Source organism: Humulus lupulus, chromosome 2 (genome assembly GCF_963169125.1).
Source record: "Humulus lupulus chromosome 2, drHumLupu1.1, whole genome shotgun sequence".
NCBI lineage: Eukaryota > Viridiplantae > Streptophyta > Magnoliopsida > Rosales > Cannabaceae > Humulus > Humulus lupulus.
In genome coordinates this window covers 276,086,222-276,109,196 of record NC_084794.1, presented here as the reverse complement: position 1 = coordinate 276,109,196, position 22,975 = coordinate 276,086,222, and the positions used below count along the sequence as shown (strand labels likewise).

At 36.1% G+C, this 22,975-nt stretch overlaps 2 protein-coding genes across 2 annotated transcripts; both read right to left on the bottom strand.

Annotated features, from left to right (window-relative positions):
* Window positions 1–5,298: 5,298 nt before the first annotated feature.
* Window positions 5,299–17,039, bottom strand: LOC133819479 (glyoxysomal fatty acid beta-oxidation multifunctional protein MFP-a). Its single transcript, XM_062252744.1, has 18 exons — window positions 16,757–17,039; window positions 15,758–15,829; window positions 15,596–15,664; window positions 15,459–15,515; window positions 15,311–15,378; window positions 15,149–15,230; window positions 14,663–14,718; window positions 14,243–14,545; window positions 14,066–14,152; window positions 13,230–13,404; window positions 7,389–7,510; window positions 7,142–7,305; window positions 6,800–7,054; window positions 6,568–6,689; window positions 6,337–6,458; window positions 6,076–6,224; window positions 5,851–5,989; window positions 5,299–5,636 (listed from the first exon to the last, which is right to left on the bottom strand). Exons 1-18 carry the CDS (start codon window positions 16,857–16,859, stop codon window positions 5,601–5,603), a joined length of 2,181 nt encoding a protein of 726 aa, XP_062108728.1. The 5' UTR covers window positions 16,860–17,039; the 3' UTR covers window positions 5,299–5,600.
* Window positions 7,777–13,223, bottom strand: LOC133819478 (uncharacterized). The gene has a single exon (XM_062252743.1). It carries the CDS (start codon window positions 12,704–12,706, stop codon window positions 10,046–10,048), a length of 2,661 nt encoding a protein of 886 aa, XP_062108727.1. The 5' UTR covers window positions 12,707–13,223; the 3' UTR covers window positions 7,777–10,045.
* Window positions 17,040–22,975: the final 5,936 nt, after the last annotated feature.

Sequence of the window (22,975 nt, the reverse complement as noted above, 5' to 3'; positions counted from 1 at the left end):
GGCAAGTGTGAATGTGGGATAATTTCCCAAGAAGAATTTAATGTAGAGATCATCATCGAAGGGTCATATGCTTAGCCATTTGTAAACCGTCTCACAAGTCGTCACGACGAAGGATGAAATAGCCTCACTAAATGAGAACCAAGGATACATAGGTGCCATAATGCCCTTGTCTCGCATAGCGAGATCGAAGCCACAGGGGCTGCTATGTTCGGGGTCATGGGCGTAACCCCTCGCCCAAGAGAAGCCTTCCATTAGTTGGTCCACTGGGAGGAAGGCCTTGTATATGGAGGCGTCTCGCTATGTGGAGAGTTACCTTCCTAAATGCCTCCAAGTGAGGCCAATTCTATAGAGGGCCTCGCTATGCGAGGGGCCGAGGCGCGGGGGAAATCCGCGATGCGAGAGGCCGAGGCGCAAGAGCCATCACGCGAGGGGCCGAGGCACGAGGGAAGGCTTGCTGCGCGAGGGACATCCGCGATGCAAGGGGCCGAGGCACAAAGGCCGTCACGCGAGGGGCCAAGGCACGAAGGCCGTCACGCGAGGGGCCAAGGCACGAAGGCCGTCACGCAAGGGGCCGAGGCGCGAGGGGTCGAGGCATGAGGGACAGCCGCGATGCGAGGGGCCGAGATGCGAAGGACAGCTGCGATACGAAGGGCCGAGGCACGAGGACCGTCACGCAAGGGGTCGAGGCACGATGGCCGTCACGTGAGAGGTTGAAGCGCGAGGCTCGGACACCCGCACATGGAGTCGCTTGCTAAGGATGTCTTGCTGAGAAGACCCGAAGGAAGGTCTCGCTATGCGAGACCCTCACAAGGCTCCACATGCGTCACGTGTTGAGGTCTTCGGATGAAGGCACCCGTAAGGGCCAGTCTAGCTATGCAAGATCTCGGCTAGGCCCCCTGGGCACCAATGTCACCTGTCAATGGATTGGTCTGTACACATGTGCATCTCCAGTGTAACGAACCCCTCACATGGCATGTTTATTACTCATGAAGTGGATATGGTGGTTCGTTTATATATGTATAACGTGCACCTATGAGGACATGACATCCACTATATGGCTAAACATCCAGGGGAAACCCACTATACTGTAAAGATGAATTCCCAAGATCAACAACACTTAGCAAAATGGTGGAAATCCTGGAGAAATGATGTGTCTCAGATATATAAAATGGATCGTTAGGTACAAGGTACGTATATGAGTACGGGGTGTACAACTCTGAGGAGGACAGAGGCATGGCCCTGACATCCGCATCTGACAAGTAGTGGCGGTACAAACCCACACGAAGAGTGGAGGCAATACCTGAGCACCCTTGACCATATGCCAAAGTCGACACCACAACGTCCTGCGCCACTACCCTGACAATGCACCTGCGTACGTTCTTGTCCCTAGGGACCACCTTGTATCAGGGGCCATTAGAGCCCATCTATAAATAGGCTTCAACCCCTCAGGTTAAGAGGTTGGAAAATTCGTTGTATACACAGACAATTAAGGAATATACGATTTTTGCTCCATTGTAGTTCTGCATATTTGCTCCTTCAAGTTCTTTCCATCTTCTTCTAAGATATCTTTTGCAATACAGTATGAGTTTTCTAACCTTATATCATTGACGAGTTCTCACCGTCAACATTACAAATAAATAATTATTGATTAAAAAGTGTTACACTCTATGACTAAAAATACAAATAAACAATAGAAGAATTAGAAGAAGAAGATAGAGAAATACAACTCTAAGTAAGAAGATACAAATAAAGTAAAAGTGTTTGAACAAAGGAAATGAGAGAAATACAACTCTTAAACAAAAGTACAAGTAAATAGGACAAGAATAATGAGAAGAAAAGCAATAGAAGAAAAAGTAAGAACAAGAACAAAAACCAAGAAACTCTCACTCACACAACCAAAGTGAAGAGTGTTGGAGATCACCAACTTGAACAAGGTTTAAAACCTTTGTCCAAAAGCTTATTTCCCCCTAACTCAAGCACTAAGGGATCTCTCACAGATTTTGGAAATGCTTTCTAGAATAATCAAGCCTCAAGGTGTTTTCTAGCCAAGTGCTCTAATGGATAGAAAAGTTGTGTCTTTCAAGTGGGCAATAGGCTCCTGTTTATAGAGTTTAGAGACACTCTTTGAATTTTAAATTCCAACCGCGGCCAGGAACATCAGTGGTCGCGGCCACTAGCCTCTATTCCCCAGGCCGCGACCACCAACATCATGTGGCCACAACCACTGACCAATTTCAGCACACAAAAATGTGCTGTTTTTCGAAACGGTTCCAACACCCTCCCAATTGATTTTGTAACCCCCAAAACACGTTATTGAGGTCAAAATCATATCTATAACAGTCATTTCACATATGACTTTAATAAATTCATCTCAATATTGTGTAACAACAAATCTACACAATAATGGGCAATATTTGGAAGTTACAAATTTGTGACTGAATTTGTAACACCAAATATGTTACATATTTGGATATTTCACATATATCTAAATATTGTAACTCTCTATTATATGTTACAATATGTGACACTCTTTGTCACATTTATTTAATCTAAAATATTATATAATAAAATAATATAATATTACATTATATTATAAAATAATATAACATTCTCCCATTAGATTAAATAGTTATCTATTGTAACACTTATTTAATCATTCATTATATTTTAAAATATAACATATCCCCCACTTGATTAAATAAGAACTCTCTTATAGGAATCATTGCATTGGTGCATAAAATAAAGTGTTTTTCAACTTGAACTTTACTATAGTGTAATTATCACAAAATTTGTCGAAAATTTGGTTGCACTAGGCGTTGAACCATCTTTTCATGATAACAAACCATGATAACATATTTTTATATTTTTAAATTAAAATTTTAATTAACTAAATTTCAAAAAATATTTTTATAATATTTTATTAAAATAAAAATGAGTGGATCAATCAGGTGCCACCACATGGCTACCACGTTGGTTCTTAATCAGAGTTGACGGCAAGGGACCAACGTCTGCACCAAATTCGTAACGATAGGCATCATTGCCGCCAAAATTTTTACATAAACATTTAAGTGCAACAAAATTAACTACATAGATATTATTACCGCAAATGTCCCTTTAAGTAATAATTAGATATTAGACTTATGTATAAACAAGATAAAATATTAGCTTGGTTTTGATAGTAATAAACTATTATTTTTAAAAAAATATACATAAATAAAAACATAATTTAGTTTTTGCGTGTACCTAAGTGACTTAGCTAGGCACACGTGACTCACTAGTATATATATAAATATATATATATATATCTTCTATATAATAAGTGTGTAGATAACGAAATTTTTTGGTTTTAACGGTTTTTTATTTTTTTTAATGTTAACTTTAACGGAATATTCTTATATTTAACATAATATTTTTATATTTAACGGTAGTTTGTAAATACTTAAACATAAATAAAATAAAATAAATAATTAAAAAAATAAAATAGGATATTTTTTAGATATTTTACAATGATAATTATTTATAAATAATAAATAATTTAACAAATTAAAATGTGATATTTTTGAGATATTTTAAAATAATAAATAATCAAACAAATTAAAATATGACATTTTTGAAATATTTTACAATGATAATTATTTAAAAATAATAAAATCATAAGTTTTATAACTTAAATAAAATTTAATTAAACTTAAACTCACTTGTTATAATAATATCATATTCAACATATAATATAATATACTGTGAATTAGCAACAAATTATTTAAAAAAAAACTAGCAAGAAACTTAAATTTAAAATCCACTTATAATATTTAATATTACAATAAACATGTAATATATAATCTATTATTGTTACTCCCAAATTCAAAAACTATAACAAAAATAAATAAATTATTTAATTAAAATAGGATATTTATTTGAGATTTATATGACATTAATATAAATTTAATAAAAATAATGAATAAATTCTATAAAAAAAACTAAGCAAACGTGCCTATTGCACTTAGTATATATATATATATATATATATGAGAATTTAGATCCAAACACGTTCAACATTATTTTTAAAATATTGTCTTGGTTCATAAGGTCAAATCCAATGCAACAACATATACTTATTTTGGTGCTAATTTAGCACTAAATTAAACCCAACCATACCACAAACATCACACCATTATGCTAAAAATGCTATGGTGGGATACTATACCAACTGCATAATCCATTTTTTACTTTTTTTTTTCTTTTTTTCTTTTTTGCTTTTTGCTTTTTATATTAATATTTTATAAATAAATATATATTTATATTATTTTATTTATAAGATAAAATAATATAATAATATAGAATATATTTTTTTGTGTAAATTTTAGTGTTATGGTTGGAATGGGAACAAAAATATGGTGCTAAAATTTTAGCATTTTGATACTTGCCTAACACAAAAATGATATTTGCCACTGGAGTTGCCCTAAGCTTTGTATTTTAAGAAGGAAGTGAGGATATGTGCTAAAGTGGATTAAGTGGTTGTATTTGCATATTAGGTGATAAAGATAATAATACAAGTTAAAACTATTTATTAGTATATACACAGACAAATTCATTAATTTATAATTTTCATAATCATATGGATAGGTAACGACTACCTATATATGAATAATTTGCAAATTTTTTTTACATGAGAATGTATAATGTAATTACAGCGGACCTCTCACAAATTTTTAAATTTTTTTGGATAAATCAGGATAATGAAATCATAATTGAAATAGTTTGTTGTATACACATCAATTTTTAAAGAAGCATCGTTCAACAGATTGTTTAAATTTTGATTTTGTCATTCTAAATTATTTAGAATTTTCTAAAAATTTATGAAACACCTCTGCAATTACATTATACACCATCATATAAAAAAATAAAATTATAACTTATTTATATACTGAAAATACTGAAATACCTAGATAGCAATTAAAATCAATCACAGCCGGATAATTTTCCTCAATATATAAAGAGATGGGCATAGTAAATGTTTAAGAAATCTTCAAAGATATTGGCGGACAAACACATTCATAGTTTCATCATTCATTTAATTTTTAAAAACAAAATTTATAACATAAAAGTAGTCAAATAAGTAACTTATTATGTCTAAAGAGAAGGGTCTTTATATAATTATATGGTCGATTTTAATATATTATAAAAAAACATTTTCTTTGATATCTATGTTAAAAGTATATCAATTATATATTACATGTATCAATTATTTACCTTATAACATACATTAATTAATATAGCATCTGACATAAACTAAAAAAATTGAATAAAAAAAATCCTTATTATCCCATATAAGGGTCAACCATAAAAGTCGTTACAAAGTCGATACTCGAGACCAATGATAATAACACCTTTATCCCATGAGAATTCCTATAGATTGAAGGACCCTTTGATTAAACCATGACTACTAATTTTGTCATATGTTGCTTTCAGTCCATTTTATGCATTATTTTGCTTTTGCTAAACCACTGTTCTCACCTTAGGAAAAGAGAAGGCTTTGGTTAACATATAATCTATAAAAAGAAGCTCAAAACCAGCTTTGTGACATTGTTGACCACATTCTCTTATAGCCGAGACTTTGCTTGATCCAATGGAGCACTCTGCAAGTAGAAAGGCATAGTCAAGATTTACATTTCAGACTGGGAAAAGATCAGTAAAAAAAATTGTTTGGAAGCATGGAAAATAAGAAAAGCTAGCCCTTAGTTAATCCCGCACACACACTAAACTACTTGAGCTAGCTTTAAGTGGTAGAAGCATGGACTAACTACTTATTAAAATATTAGAATGAACACAGCATGGTTTCAGAATTTTTACCAGAGGAGCTCCCTTTGCTGCTCTTTCGGCTAAATATGCACAAGGCTTGAAGAATTCCCCATAAATCTTTGACCATTCCTCCAGTTTTGAGTATATGTATTTGGAACCAAGAGAATCAGCCCAGAATATGAGACCACCCCTGAAGTACAGAATACATTAACTTTTATGTGGGGACTGGGGAGTTTTAAGTATGAAGGTGTGGTTGATCAGGTACACTTTACAAACCTGTATGGAGGGAAACCCATGCCCATGACAGAAGCGATATCGAGGTCTGCTGCCTTGACTGCAATTCCTTCAGCAAGGACACGGCATGCCTCGTTCACCACGGGAAAGAATATCATCTCTACGATATCCTTTTCAGATAACTTCACTAGCTGTTGCCAGGTTCAATAACGTAAATATGACCGAAAATTTGAGTGAGTGAGGCAGAGAATAGGACAGAAAATAACTTGAATGCATGGAAGCATAAGATAGAAAGAGAGACACCTTAGGGTCGATATCAACACCAGATATGTTCCTTGACTTCTCAATGTATTTTTTCAATTCAGGATCCGGGTTGGCCCTGCGTTTGTCACCGTAAGTATAGAATCCTTTCCGAGTAGTTTCACCTGAAACAGGTACAAAAAAGAAAACACTTAAGATCCATCAAGTTACTAGATGTTAGTCCACATAAAAATAAGTAGCTACCCAGATTTTTCATAGTGTAAATTTAAGTACCTGCCCTTCCATCCTCCTGCATGAGTGGTATAAGCAAGGACTTGTATGTTCTCTCAGGAAAATTCTCAATGAATTGTGTGCCAGTCGCGATTGCCACACCAAATCCGACCAGATCAGCCAACCTGCATCACAAAAGAAACAACAATGATCATAATATTGTAACAAATCAATTACTTTAAGACTTAACAAATACAAGATGACCAAACTAAATTTCTTCAGAAGAAATAGTAACCTGAATGGGCCCATTGGCATTCCAAATTTGGTGATTACTTTATCAATCTGGTAGACATCTGCACCTCGCTCAATAAGCAAAAGACCCGACTGAGTATAAGGGAAGAACATTCGGTTGACAGCAAAGCCTGTGCAGTTTCCAACCACTACCGGTGTTTTCCTTATCTTTTTCCCGACATCTAGCAAGTCAACTATAATTTGGGGAGATGTCTTGTTTGTACGAACAATTTCCAGAAGTGGCATGACATGAGCAGGACTGTATCATAAATAACTCAGTGATTGAGTGTTTTTTTCTTAATTGAGACAAAAGAAAGGTAAAAGGAAACAGCTCGCTAAACATTACCTGAAGAAATGAGCTCCAACAATCCGATCCTGGGACTTCGTCTTCTCTCCAATCAGGTTCAAGTCGATTGTGGAAGTGTTACTGGCAAGTATGCAATGTGATGGGCAATATTTTTCAAGCTCAGAAAAAATTTGTTGCTTTAATGAGACCTTCTCAATAACAGCCTGTTTCAAGCAATGAGAACAACACATGTAAAGATTTTATTCTTCAGCTTTGAAATGATGAGCAATTACAAAGATTTTTTTACCTCTATGACCATGTCCACGTCTTTGAAGCTCTCATAGCCCAAGGTACCCTTAATAAGAGAGATGGTTTTGTCAAACTTTTCTTGTGTCATTTTCCCTTTCTTGACGCGGCTTTGAAGATTAGCTGGACATTAATAGGGAATAAAATAAAAGATATGTGCTATAACATAAAAACTAACTATAGCTTTACTAGATACTTAAGTATTAGCAAAACATGAATTTGTCCAGTATTACCAAAATATGACTTAGTCCATTCATTATTTTAACTGAATCATATGATAGGTGAGGTATAATTTGAAAAATTACTGGTAGATCTCTCCTGCAACAGATAACAATGCCAGCCAAAAGAACCAGAAAACAGAAAAAAATACAGCAAAGAATTGCCCAGAATATGAAAAGGAAATCAGCCTCAATTAAGACACTAGGAATTCGAGAGCCTAGTCTCTCCCAATAACTGGTTACACAATCCACACACATTCACGTGTGCTTTTCCTCTATTTAAACTCTAGTCCCCAGCTGGATATTCTACACCCCACCTCACAGTATTCTTACTTACATAACTAACTATCCCCTGCCCTTTACCCCAGCCTTGTTACCCTGCCTCCTAGAGTACACAAATGTAATCGGTGGTCAATCAATACCGCCCGCTAGAAGTTTCCCCTTGTCCTCAAGGTGAAAATGAGGAAATTGCTCTTGAATCACTGAAAAATCTTCCCAAGTGGCTTCAAAAGCTGGTAAGTTGGTCCACTTAATGAGAGCTTGGGGAGACTCCGTGTGCGTGCCCGGCCTAACTTCCAGGACCTCTTCGGGTTCGAGCAACCACTCTAAATCTGCCGTTAAGCCCGTGGGAAGGGAAGTGGCTTGCTAGTTTGGTCCCAGTGCCGCTCGGAGGAGTGATACATGAAAAACTGGATGTATTGCGGTATCATTGGGTAGCTGTAAACGATAGGCGGCAGCTCCGCGGCAGCTCCGATTCGTGCAACCACAGCAAACGGGCCAAAGTACCGTGAAGATAGCTTCTCATTCAAGCGTTTAGCCACCGATCTTTGTCTATAAGGACATAACTTCACGTATACCATGTCCCCTACCTCAAATGTGACAGCACGCCGTTTCTTGTCCGCTTGAGTCTTCATTTTCTGCTGGGCACGCTGTAGATTCTGCCGTAACAGCTCCAAAATGTCATCCCTTTCCGTCAAAGTTTGCTCCACCGTCGAGACTCTAGTGCTGCCATGCTCAAATCTAATTAAAGGGGGAGGGTCCCTGTGATAAAGGGCTCGAAAAGGAGTCATTCCAGCAGCTGTATGGAAAGAAGTGTTGTACCAAAACTCCGCCCACGGTAGCCATTTCGCCCATTGGCTGGGTTTGGAGCTCACAAAGCAACGAAGGTATGTTTCTACACAACGGTTAACCACTTCCGTTTGACCGTCGGATTGTGGGTGATATGCTGTACTTTGCTTTAATGCAGTCCCTTGGAGCCTAAATAGTTCTTTCCAAAACAAGCTGAGAAAAATTTTGTCTATATCCGACACTATAGATCGTGGAATCCCATGAAGCTTGACCACCTCTTGCACAAAACAGCCGCGACCGATGCCGCTGAATATGGATGTCGTAAGTGTATAAAGTGACCATACTTGCTCAACCGGTCCACCACCACTAGAATAGAGTCAAACCCATTGGACACTGGCAACCCCTCAATGAAATCCATGGAAATGTCCTCCCAAACTTGTTCCGGGATGGGTAATGGCTGCAATAAACCCGCTGGAGACTGGGCTAAATATTTGTTTTGTTGGCACACCGCACACTCCATCACAAACTTCTGCACATCTTTACGCATTCCTCTCCAATATAGATTCGCCGCTAGCCTTTGAAATGTTTTAAAAACCCCCGAATGTCCCCCTACCTTGCTGCCATGATACTCTTGCAATAACAACGGAATAAAAGGTGAGGAAGATGGTAAAACTAATCTGCCTCTAAACTTAAGACAGCCTTGTACCCAAGAAAACCCGCCACACGATTTACCCATCGACAACTCCGCAATCACTCTAGCTAGAAATGGGTCCCTTGCTACATGTGCTTGTAAATCCAGTATGGAAATGAGGTGTGGAACTGAAATGGCAGCAAGAGTGGCGTCCCCATGAAGCCTAGATAAGGCATCCGCTGCCTTGTTCTCTAATCCCGGACAGTATTGTATATCAAAATCATATCCAAGAAGCTTTGTGAGCCATTTTTGGTGCTCCCAAGCGACAAGCCGCTGCTCCAACAAGAACTTCAAACTTTTTTGGTCCGTTCGCACCACAAACCGTCTTCCAAGAAAATAAGGATGCCATTTAAGAATAGCCAACACGATGGCCATCAACTCCCTTTCATAGACTGATTTGAGACAGTCCCTAGCGGATAAAACATGGCTGTAAAAAGCGATGGATCTTCCAAATTGCATCAAAACCGCCCCTAATCCTCCTCCCGATGCATCGGCTTCTACCACAAATGGCTCGGAAAAATTGGGCAGGGCCAAAACCGGGGCCGAACACATGGCTTTCTTCAACTGTAGGAATGCCTCTTGTGCCTCCAATGTCCATCCAAAAGCATCCTTCTTCAACTGATCCGTCAAAGGTTTTGCTATCCTCCCATAACCTTGCACAAACTTCCGGTAATAACCTGTTTAACCCAAGAACCCACGCAGCTCTTTAATCGTCCTTGGGGTGGGCCAATCCTCCATAGCCGCAAGCTTACTTGGGTCCGCTGCCACTCCATGACCAGAAATCACATGACCCAAATATTCCACTTGTTTTTGAGCAAATAAACACTTCTTTTGGTTGGCATAAAGTGTGTGTTGCTGCAGTCTTTCCAAAACCAGCGAAAGGTGGTGTGTATGTTCCGCCATAGAGGAACTGTAAACTAAAATATCGCAAAAAAAAACCAGCACAAACTTGCGTAAATAATCACGAAAAACCTCATTCATAAGAGCTTGAAAAGTGGCAGGAGCGTTCGTCAATCCAAAGGGCATGACAAGAAATTCGTAGTGCCCCTCATAAGTACGGAATGCCGTCTTCTCTATATCCCTTGCTGCCACCCGGATTTGATGGTACCCCGACTTCAAATCCAGCTTCGAAAACACTCGAGCTCCATGAAGTTCATCCAACAATTCATCAAAGACGGGTATTGGGAACTTATCCGCCACCGTTTCTCTATTCAAAGCCCGATAATCTACACAAAACCGCCAGCTGCCATCCTTCTTTTTAACTAGAAGGACCGGGCTCGAAAAAGGGCTTGTACTTGGTCTAATGATCCCAGCTTGCAACATCTCCAAAACCAACCTCTCGATCTCATCTTTTTGAGCCTGTGCATATCTATATGGTCTCACCGATACCGGTTCCGTTCCCGTCTTGAGCACAATAGCATGTTCTCTCCCACGGCTAGGGGGCAGCCCCTTCGGCGACCCAAAAACAGCGTCAAATCGCTGCAATACAGCTTTAATTTGTGTGGGCGGGGCGTCGCTGCTCACTCCCTCTGCCGTAGAAAATGCGCCAAAATGAACCCAAAATCCTTGTGCTTCTTTTTCAACGGAAAGAATCATAGCCTTCAATGAGACTGGGGATTTACATAAACTTGAGTCGCCTTGCAAAGTAATCCATGTTCCCGCCATCTCGAATTTCATAATCATTGTTCGCCAATTGACTTGCATGTTCCCCAATGTCTCCAACCACTTGATGCCCAATATCACATCGGCTCCCCCCAACTCAAGTGGCAAGAAATCTATGATTACGCGCAACGCCCCCAAATCCAACTCCACTTGCACACATATGCCCTCCGTTCTCACCTTCCCGCCCGTACCTAACAACACGCCATAACAAGTTGTCGCTGTAATTGGAAGCCCCGCTGCTGAAACGACATCCATGGAGATGAAGTTGTGAGTTGCCCCACTATCAATGAGAACCGTGACTGGTCGCTGCCCTATGTGCCCCGCCAGTTTCATTGTGTGGGCTGAAGAAATGCCCACCAAAGAATTTAGTGACAAGGTGGCCAAAGTTTCTTCAGTGACAACCGTCTCTTTCGACTCCGGCGACAGTGGAGGAGATTCTTCGGTAAGTGGGGCGTCATCCTCATCGGATAATAACAGAACTTGTAAGGCTCGTTGCTCACATTCATGACCTCTGAAAAATTTCTTGTCACACTTAAAACAAATGCCCCGAGCCCGTTTTTCTTGATACTCCGCTTCCGTGAGGCGGCGGAACGCCGGCAGCTTGCTCTGCTGGCCGGCGCCGAACGCCGATGTACCTGTGCGCTGGTGAGTGGTGGTTGTCGAAGAAGACGATGCTGCTATCGAAGGGTGCTGATGCGTGCGTGAAGACACAGGAGCTACGGCATTTCTGGATTGGGCCGGCGGCCCTGGGCTGGATTTGTTGGAACTGGGCCGGAATATAGGGCCCGAGTGGAGGAGTTGATGCCCTTCTTCCACTCTCTGGGCCGTATCCATTATGTGGGCTAGCCCAATGGGCTGGAGAATGTGGAGGGCTGCCTTGATCGCATCCTTGAGGCCCCTCATGAAGCTTCCTTCCAAAATATGCTCCGGTACGTCGAGGACCCGAGCTGCTAACGTCTCCCACCGGACGCGATACTCCTTCACGGATGTGGTCTGATTCAACGACAACAACTCCTCGGAAATTGACCCCACCGGAGCCTCTCTGAACCGCTGCAAAATCAACCTCTTCAAAGATGCCCAAGAGGTAATCGGTCGTCTGTGATGTTCCCACTGGAACCAAGTCAAGGCATCCCCATCTAGACCCACAATGGCCGACTCTAGCTTAATCGGCTCTGTCATGCGCATCAAAAGAAAATACCTCTCCACCCGTGATATCCACCCGTCGGGGTTCTCTCCCGAAAACAGCGGCAACTCCATTCTTACTGGCCGATAATCGTGGCCGGTGTTGACATCCCCGAAGTGCGAAGCTCCCTGCGTCAGAGGTGGTGGTGGTGCCGAACCCATGCCCGGCGGAATGCTCTTCTCAGGTGAAGCGTGAGGAAACGGTCCCCCTGGGCTCCCATCCAATCCGTTTGTGGCCGGCCCTTCAGCACTCCCGATTGTCTCATCTGGTGTGTGTTGGCCCTGAGTTCGCAGCAAATTCGTGAGGTGAGTTACGAGATAATCCATCTTCTTCTCCATTACTGGCAGCCGTTGGATTTCTTGTTTCAGCAAATCAATTTCTCTGGGGAATTGCTGAAACTCAGACCTAGCCTCCTGCAACTCTCTGTAAACTTCCGATTGTATCTCCTCCATCTTCTCCTCCAATGATTCCAATTGGAAATCCTTCTTTGGTCCCATAACGATCGTGTTGCTCTGATACCACTATTGGTAGATCTCTCCTGCAACAGATAACAATGCCAGCCAAAAGAACCAGAAAACAGAAAAAAATACAGCAAAGAATTGCCCAGAATATGAAAAGGAAATCAGCCTCAATTAAGACACTAGGAATTCGAGAGCCTAGTCTCTCCCAATAACTGGTTACACAATCCACACACATTCACGTGTCCTTTTCCTCTATTTAAACTCTAGTCCCCAGCTGGATATTCTACACCCCACCTCACAGTATTCTTACTTACATAACTAACTATCCCCTGCCCTTTACCCCAGCCTTGTTACCCTGCCTCCTAGAGTACACAAATGTAATCGGTGGTCTATCAATTACATATCAAGTGATTTAGCAGTTCTAATACTATGCACAAAGATAATGTGGATTTCTCTTTTCCCTCTCGCCTTCTGTTAATGATATGCCCCCATATTGAAGGGTACATTCACACAGAAGCTATATGAATATGTGTGTATTTGTAGTACATTATAGCCTTACCTTTGATTCTATCAATCCCAGCTTGCAGAAACTTCTCATTTACCTCCTTCAAGATCACGGGATAGTTGCTAAGAATCAACGCAGTCGCTATTCCAGAGCCCATCAATCCTCCTCCAATTATAGCAACCTTCTTAACATGTCTTGGAACCAAACCAAGATCAGTAACCCCGGGTACCTGATCAAAGTCACAAAATTACAAGAATCAGACAAATGATGAAACGTTGTAAATGATAAAAATTGATAAGATTGAATAAAAAAGCAACTTCAAGAGTGAAGAAGTCATTTATTCTAGATCCTTGAGGCCAGGTGTAATTACTTAAAAGAAATAATGACAAGAATATTTCAAATTAATACACATGCAGATTCATTATAACTCCTGTAACTTAACAAAGGTTAGAAGTTTGAACTAATAATTAAGAAAATTAAATTCACGAGCTAAAACACCATCCCCTACTTTTTACATACATAATTTCTATTATAACAATGTAGCCCAACAGGATTTCCACAAAAAACAGAAAGAACCAGAGGCATAAAATAGTTAATTATTCCAATGCAAAAAATTTATCTGTGTCGTCCAATTTTTATTAGGATCATAGAGATTCCTTGATCTCCCACCACATTTTCAAAATCACATCAACATTTTGAAGAATCTTTCTCCAATGACCATCCACAAAGAAATTTCCTTAGAGAAGAAACAATGCTCAAATGAACACAAATCTAAGTTGATTCGAAAACAAGAGATAAGACCCTCTGCCTATGCACCTTAAATCCTGTTAAAGGGGAGGACTAGATGAATGAATACAGAAAAATTCGATGCTAAAAATTGGATATCAAACCTTTGATGTTCCACGTTGAGAAAAGAAGACGTGAACCAAGCTCTTACAAGTATCAGAATGCAATAGCTCTTGAAAAGCTTCAGCTTCCTGTCAATTTCAGATAGAAACATCTCACAATTACATTCACCATAATTTTGAAGGGAAGAAGAATAATACAGAATTTAGATGGATAACAACCTTCCAAAGTCCTGCCCTGGGACCTGAAACTATTCCCTCTTCAATGACATCAATGCAAACCAATGGGTGCTTGACATTTGGAGCCTGCTTGCGGACCTGTGCTCTTGCAAACTTGAGTATTTCTCTTGCCTCCCCAAGTGATTCCAACTTGCTAGTCTTGTAAAGACTAGCAACCCAAGGTCTTCTACGCTCCAGGATCTCTAGGGCCCATCGACGTGCAGTACTTACCAGCTCATTAGGAGAAACAAGGGCGTCAACAAGACCCAAATTAAAAGCTTCTTCCCCTTTAACTGGCTTTGATGTCTACATGGACACATTAGAGAGGGGGAAATTAGATTTGTACTTACTTAAATGAAAAAGTTCTACTCTTGTAAAAGTTGTTAGATCAAGCAGAAACCAAAATGGCTAGCCACAACGTACCAGCATCATTTCAAGTGACTTTGGGAGACCAACAAGTCGAGGCAGTCGCTGTGTCCCTGAGCCATTTCAGGAGCATTAGTTTGAAAAAGGGAAAAGAAGAACAGCATATCAACACTTTCCCTCCCTCTAATTCATGCAATAGAAACGTGCATCAACAGAAATCATATTAATCTGGATTTCCTCAGAAACATTATAACCAATGACAAGTCCTAAATGCTATCAACCCTTTCTCTTGACAATATCTTATTACTGATTATCAGTTATCATCAGAATTATTAGGAAAATAATCTAGTCAGTGGAGGAGATAACTGAAAGTTGAATCAATAACCATCAGTATTAGAGTACATAATTACAGGATCCAACATCTCATATTAGAACCAAAGACATTTCTAGACCATTTTAGTAGTAGAGTTCAAATGTTTCATGTTTTCTAATATAATTACTAACAATAAACTTGTCAACTCCAATCAAAAAGAGTATCTATACCTCCAAACCCAGGAATTAGTCCAAGCTGAAGTTCAGGCAAGCCTAATTGTGCCGTGGGAGTTGAAATCCGTGCATGGCATGTCTGAAATGACAAAAATACAGAAATAGTAAAATTTCCAGCATTCATACACGGAAGATTTTGGTATAAAAAGGCAGACTTACCATTGCAATCTCAAGCCCCCCACCTAATGCAAGACCATCAATGGCAGCAACAGACGGTTTCCTTGCAGCTGAAATATAAAGAGAAATGTCAACTATAAATCTTCCAGGTGATTGTAAGTAAAGAAGAAAATAATGTAACATAAAGTACCTTCTACAACATCAGTCAGAACCTCCACTGCTATGAAACCAGGTCTTGAAAACTCAGCTGCAAAATATAGAAGAATTTAGTCAAATATATAAGACCAAGAAAAACGAAAGTATACAACATAGGAAAAATGAGCAGACCCTTTTGTCCCCCTTGCAGACCACCAAAAGCACCAATGTCAAAGCCACCCGAAAATTTTCCCTTTGCACCTGCACCGGTAATATGAGAATTTAACTTAATATCTAAAACAATGTAGGCAGTGCATAAACAGGGCCAAAATAAATTGAGCTCAGCATACTAACCAGTGATTACAATTGCTTTCACATCATTTCTTCGTAAAGCCTGCTCGTAATTTTCTTTTAAGCTGAATAACACTGAGAGAGAATGAAAGAGGATTATTTTATCTGACAAAACTGCTGCACTTTTTGAGAAAACTATACAGCTAACTAAATTTTCTTCCACATCACAATTTTGAAAAATTAGAAAAACCAAAGTGCTTGCAAAGGACCCAAGTTCAGGGAAAATGTCAAAATCAATAGACAAAATTTAGACAGTATTTGTTTAGTCTATGTTTGAATTTGAGACTCATTCTGCACTTACCTATGTTCACTGAACGCTAAGACCAGAGACGTTGAAGCAATACCCCTTATAACTAACATAATAATGCAAGTTTGCTTATAAGCCATTCGCTTCATTCTAAGTCCGAGTAATTCAAATGCAATTGATTGACCAAGTCAAAACATTTCAAAAGCTTATTAGTCTAAAAAATCAAATCAGTTACATTACATAGTTACACTAAGGCTAGTTCTCCTGGTGAACACAAAGAAAGTCAAAACAAGGGAAATGTTATTCAGTCAGTCATTTTTTTAACGCTGTACTTTTGTTCCTTTCTTCTACTTCTCAAATATCCTTTTGATATAGTTTAAGAAGATACCAGTGCTTCCCACACAAAACCACATTGGGAAAATCCTATCAACAATTCTTTTTTTTTTCTTTTTGAAAGGAATCATATCAACAAAACAATTATAATAACTCAAAAATCTTTTTTTTTTAATTGAAAATTGCACGGGATTCAACTCAAGTAGAGAAACCCAAAAAAGATTTGGCAACACCACGAACAAATTTTAATATACTCACATAAAAAAAGAGACAAACATGGATTAATATGACTCCAAAGATGACATCTTGATCCCCCTCGCCCAAAATCAGGCCAAATACATAAAATCAAAGCTAGAAAATGAAAAGGGCACTTGAAAAATCAGCCAGAAAAACGATAAGAAGATATCGAAAAGGAAAATTACCATCAAAGGATAGTGAATTGACAGGAGGATTGATGATGGTGATCAAAGCCACTCCATCGTCACCGACTTCCATGACAGTCCGACCCTTTGCATTGCTACCCATGACTCTCTATCTCTCTAAATTCTCGTTCTCGAAGTGAAGAAGAAAAGGGTGTTTGAAGCTTGAATTGAAAGTAACGAAAATGGAGTGGAGTGAATGAATGAATGAGGTAGTTGGGTTATGATTTATTGTAGGAGCCGTGGCAATAGGTGTCGTGCCAGACCCGACTTCGTACTGTGACGTTCGAAATGAAACGTTTTTGGAACTAAAAATGTCAGCTTTCGGATTTGTATGGAGTTTCATCACTGATGACTCATCAACTATATATGAATGTATGTTCATGCTCTATGCATGCCCATCCTCACTCACCACTCGCCTTGCTTGTCGTTTAGAACTCAAATCCTTCTAAAGGATGTTGATTTGCCTTAAGGTAAAGTAATTTTTAATGACAGATGCACTCAAATATTATAGTAAAAAAAATTGAAAAAAATATATATTATAGTCATGATGAAAATATTGTTATTTATGGAAATATAGATACTCTAGTTTTATGGAACCTTTGAAGAAAATTTGGATTCAATAAAAATTTAAATAAAATTAGGAAAATTTTGGTATTTATGCATAATGTATGTTCATATATCCAAAAAAATATTATCATTTATCAACATTCCAAAATAATGTTACTATTTATTTGGTTTTCAAAAATACAATTTTCATTTTTTTAGCCTCCATCTCTCTTCTCTCTTTATTCTTTATTCTCTCTCTTGGGTCACCCTTTAATTTTTTGGAAAGTCATAACAGCTACCACAAAATCATCATCGCCACCAAATTTATTTAAAAAAAACGTCCCCAATTTTGGCATCCTACTCCATTTTTTTCTTTTCTCTTTCTTTTTCTCTCTTAAAGTATCAATAGAGACTAAAATAAAACGTCTCATGATAGATTTTGATGATATGAAACTTAAAATCACTAAAAGTTCAATTAAGACACTAATTTATAGGGGTGCACGACGGGCGGATTGGGTGAGTTTTGGGCGATTTGTGCGGTTTTTTTATTTGGCGATTTTAGAAAAATGCAATTTATAACTGCCCAACAAGTGTGCGGTTTGGGCGGTTTTTTATGGGTGGGTTGGGTTGATTTAAAATTCAAAAATTATCTACTAATGATATTTAAAAAAAATAAAAAATTGTAGACCATAAAGTTCAAATTTGTACCATATTTACCCATCAATGTCATCATGAATAATAACTTGATAAAATATTATCATATCTCAAACTTGAATCTTAAACTTTACAAAATAAAATTATAATAATTATCTAAATTAAAAAAAATTATAAATGGTATTAAACTCATGAATACACACATTAATAATTTCAACAATTTGAGTTTTGTTATGAAAAATTTCACTAATATTAAATCATCAATACAGGTAACACTATTTCTTTTTTCACCTATTTTTCATAAATAAGTTTTTATATACAATTCCTAAGTTACCATCATTAATCTCATGCAACGAAATCTTTCATCAAAAAATGTTAAATATTTGGACTACCATAAATATATATATATATATAATATAAAGAATGCAACGATTCACATTTCAAAATCCAATATCTCCATCAAACATATTAAAAGGGTCAAAAACTTTATAATTTGTAATTAACTATTTATGGGTTGTATTTTTAGATTTAGACTATTACTATAAATGTATATACGAAAAAGAATAAAGTAGGGAGTGCGGGTTGGACCCTCCTTATATCATTACGACCCATACCCAACTCATCTTGTGGTGGGTTGGGTTCAACCCAACCCAATTTTCGGTGGGATTTTTAATGGGCAGATTCAAAGCAGGCGGGTTTTGATGGGTTGGGCGGGTGGGGTGGATTAGCGGGTTTATTGTGCACCCCTACTAATTTATGCATTTTCGAATAGATCTATCCATGATTTTGTTGTTGTTTTTTGTAATTTTTTTTCACAATTTTTTATATCTGAAACGTAAAAATTTGCAGAAAACTCAATATACCTCGATACTCCTCGATGTACCTCGATGCCCAACTCGATGGGCCCTTAAAAATAGAAAAAAAAAAACCATATGCCTCAACACCTCGATGCCACCTCGACACACATCGATGCAACTCGATGCAATCCATAAAAAAGTGCATAACTTTTCACTCGGGTGTCCGTTTGAGGTGATTTTTTTATTTTGATATTTTTTTGTGATCTACACATATGAGATGTGTACACATACATTTGGGAAGTTGAAAGCTTGAAAACAAACCCAAATTTGAAAATATAGGGGTATTGTTTTGAACTTTGGGGTGTTTTCAAGCTTTTAACTTTCCAAATGTGTGTGTACACATCTTAGATGTGTAGATCACAAAAAAAATACCAAAATTAAAAAAAATCACCTCAAACGGACACCCAAGTGAAAGATTATGCACTTTCTATAAATTGCATCGAGGTGTATCAAGGCAAGTCGAGGTGATATCGAGGCAGATGGTTTTTTCTCATGAAAATCATGATTTATTATGATATACCTTGATGTGACTCAATGCTCGGCTCAATGGGCCCTTAAAAATCACGATTTTTATGAAAAAAAACTATTTGCCTCGACACACCTCGATGCAACTTGATGCAATTAATAGAAAGTGCATAGCATTTCACTCGGATGTCTGTTTGAAGTGATTTTTTTTTAATTTTGGTATTTTTTTTAGATCTACACATCTAAGATATGTGCACACACATTTGGGAAGTTGAAAGCTTGAAAACATCCCAAAGTTCAAAACAATACCCCTATATTTTTTAAAGTTTGGTATGTTTTCAAGCTTTCAACTTCCCAAATGTGTACACATCTCAAACGTGTAGATCACAGAAAAAATACCAAAATTCAAAAAACAAATCACTTCAAACAGACACCTGAGTAGAAAGTTATGCACTTTCTATGAATTGCATCGAGTTGCATCTAGGTGTGTCGATGCATGTCGATGTGGCATCGATGTGTGTCGAGGCAAATGATTTTTTTTCATAAAAATCATGATTTTTAAGGACTCATCGAGGTGTATCAAGGTATATCGAGTTTTCTACAAATTTTTACATTTCATATCTAAAAATTGTAAAAATACTCAAAAAAGCATGCACATATCTATTCGAAATGCATAAATTAGTGTCTTAATTGAACTTTTAGTGAGTTTAAGTTTTATATCATCAAAAACTATCTTGGGGCATTTTATTTTAGTTTCCATTGATACTTTGAAAGAGAAGACGAAAGAGAGAAGAAAAAATGGAGGAGGATGCCAAAGTTTGGGACGTTTTTTCAAATAAATTTGATGGTGATGATGGTTTTGTGGTGGCTGTCATGATTCTCGAAATAATCAAATGGTAACTTGAGAGAGAGAAGAGAAATGGATGCTAAAAATATGAAAATAGTGTTTTTGGAAACCATGCAAATAGTAGATTATTTTAGAATTTTGGTAGATAATGATTTTTTTTTTTTGATATACCAACCTACACTATGCATAAATACCCATATTTCCCTCAAATGAACTCATATATAAATATTTATGTAAAAATATAAAACCCTTTAATAAAAATTTAAAATAAATATGTGAATTGAAATAGTTGGTCCTAACAAAAAATTATAAATCTAATAACAATTATTTCAAACACTATTTATATATTATAACATGTTCATAATAATTATAGAAATATGCATTCACACTTATTTAGAAATCATATATATAACATTAAATATATATTTTCTTACAAAATTCACATATCATACATAAATATTTATTTATTCCATTTTTGCTTTTTTTTCAAAAGTTATTATTAATTTAATAAAATATCCCACCGACATAATAAAAAAATTCGATATATTGCTAATATTTGTGAATTTTATAACTAAACTAATTCGAAATTATGATTTTTCTCCAATATTTCACAAATATTCAGACAAAAATATTTTCTACACTACAAAAATATCCAACCTCTGTTTTCTTCGATACATCAACACCATATAGATGATAATATTAATTTTTTAAACCTCATGTTAGAAATATATAACAAGATGATTACAATTAAAATTAATACAAAATATATATAATATTAACTAATAATATTATATAAAAAAAGGAAAAAGATAAGAAGGGATTACATAATTTGTGTAATTAATCATAAAGATAGGAAGTAGAAGATAGAGATCTCAAGGTTTAACAATGTTCAAAATTTTTGTCCTAAAAATTATTTCTTCTGTTATAAGAACATTTTAAGAATATTCTCTAGAAATGCTTCTAAAGATTTATCAAGCATTTTCTCATACTCAACTTAATGTTTTAAAAATAAGCATATCATCGTAAGTGTTCTAATCTATGGAATATAAGTTTTTCACATACATGCAAGTGAGAAAAATAATCTCTATTTATAGAATTCTGGTTCACCATTTGAATTTCAAACTCCACAAACACTCTTAACGGTTACCAATGATTAATTGGGTGTTTGTGAAATTAAAAAAAAATATTTGGGAGTTACTAGAAGTGTTCCACATGTTCAAATTGTTGAAAATGCAAAATGAAATTTAGTTGTCAGTGCCCTAACCTGCAACCTGAATCATTCTAAGTAGCAGCATGGGGCGCTTTGTAACCTCTCTATTTTGTATTTTACCACAAAAACGTCTCAATTCAATTTTTTTTTATTTTGTAACTTTTACACACCTAATAACAGTCAAAATTAATTCTCTAACAGCTATTTAATATAATAACTCATAAAATTCAATTTTAAAATGTGTAACTCTTATTTTACAGATTAATAGATGATATTTTAAATGTTACAAATAGTTAATGATGATTTGTAAGATTTGTGATTCCAAAAAAATATGTTACAAAATATGACAAACTCATTTTGCCAGACAAATCTCTTTATTATTTAATCTAATATCATGTTATTTTATAATATAACATACTATAGTGAACTATACTACCTATTTATAACTAGAATATTTTATTATTTTGATTTGTTTAAAATTTGGGCATAACTTTATAAATAAATAAAAATGAGAATGTTTATTTCTAGAAATGTTAGAAACTTAAATCTAAAAAAATACAATGTTAAAACCTTACAAATTGAAAACGCTATATATTATTTTCTTCGTATTTTCTATTTCGTAACAACCAATCAATTAAATATCTAAAAACACAAAAATTTATATCATTTTCCAATTATAAAATTTTAAATTAATATTTGCAAATTAAAAAAAAACGTAGAACATCCCTTTTTAATTTTCTTTTTTTATAAACTCATGTCTTTTCTAAACTCCTAAAAGTGGATAATAATCTTTGTCAAAAAAAGAAAAAGAGAAAATTAGATTTTATATGAATTTTAAATAATAGAGTGAAAAAGTATGAGTTTTTTTTTTTAAGAATTTTCATTTTTATAAGTTTATTTTCCTATATTTTTTTTATAAAAATTGGTTTATGTCATAATTGTACTCTTAATCAAGTTTATTAATTTTGAAGGATATGTTTTTAATTTAATTATTATTTTTTAGCTTATTTGTTTTTTATATTAAATTTTTCTTTGATTGTTTTGCAATTTTTTTTTTAAATATGAATTGTGTTTATTATTATTTTTGATTTATTGTAAACATTTGTTTTCTTTTTTTTTAGATTGTACATTTTTTTTCAAATCCTAAGTAAGATAACCAGTTACTTAATTGATCTTTGCAGTTATATAAAAAAAAATTATAAAACTAGATTAAATAACATATACTAAGAGGGGTAATCAGTTTACATGAGAGAAGTAATCTTCTACTATAAGAGGGGTGATGGGTTACCCATATTAAATATGAAAAGAAAACATCAAATTTGAAGGAAAAAGAGGAAGAACACTTTATTAAAAAAAAATGAATAAGTAATTATGATTTTAGTAACATAGATAACCAGTTAACATAAAAAATCTATAAATATACACACAGATCAGAACGTAAATGTAACAATTACTCCCAGAAATGTACACACAAAGAGAAAAGATTTGTGTGGCTGGGGTTTGAGAGAGAGAGAAGTGTGGAATGCTAATTTTACAATAGTACCACTGTTTGACTTATGCGTTTTGATTTTAAATTTAACTTCCATTTTTTTTTTTTTTTTGAAAGAAAAGGCCAAATACACGGCCAGAACAGAACAAAG

What these genes read in the sequence shown, in the direction of transcription:
- LOC133819478 (XM_062252743.1), bottom strand. Translation starts at nt 12,706, where the DNA reads ATGGGACCAAAGAAGGATTTCCAATTGGAATCATTGGAGGAGAAGATG.
- LOC133819479 (XM_062252744.1), bottom strand. Translation starts at nt 16,859, where the DNA reads ATGGGTAGCAATGCAAAGGGTCGGACTGTCATGGAAGTCGGTGACGAT. An exon ending in CTCAACGTGGAACATCAAAG is followed by an intron (nt 13,405 to 14,065) that starts GTTTGATATCCA and finishes GACTTTGATCAG; the next exon opens with GTACCCGGGGTTACTGATCT. An exon ending in GTGTTGATATCGACCCTAAG is followed by an intron (nt 6,225 to 6,336) that starts GTGTCTCTCTTT and finishes ACCTGGCAACAG; the next exon opens with CTAGTGAAGTTATCTGAAAA.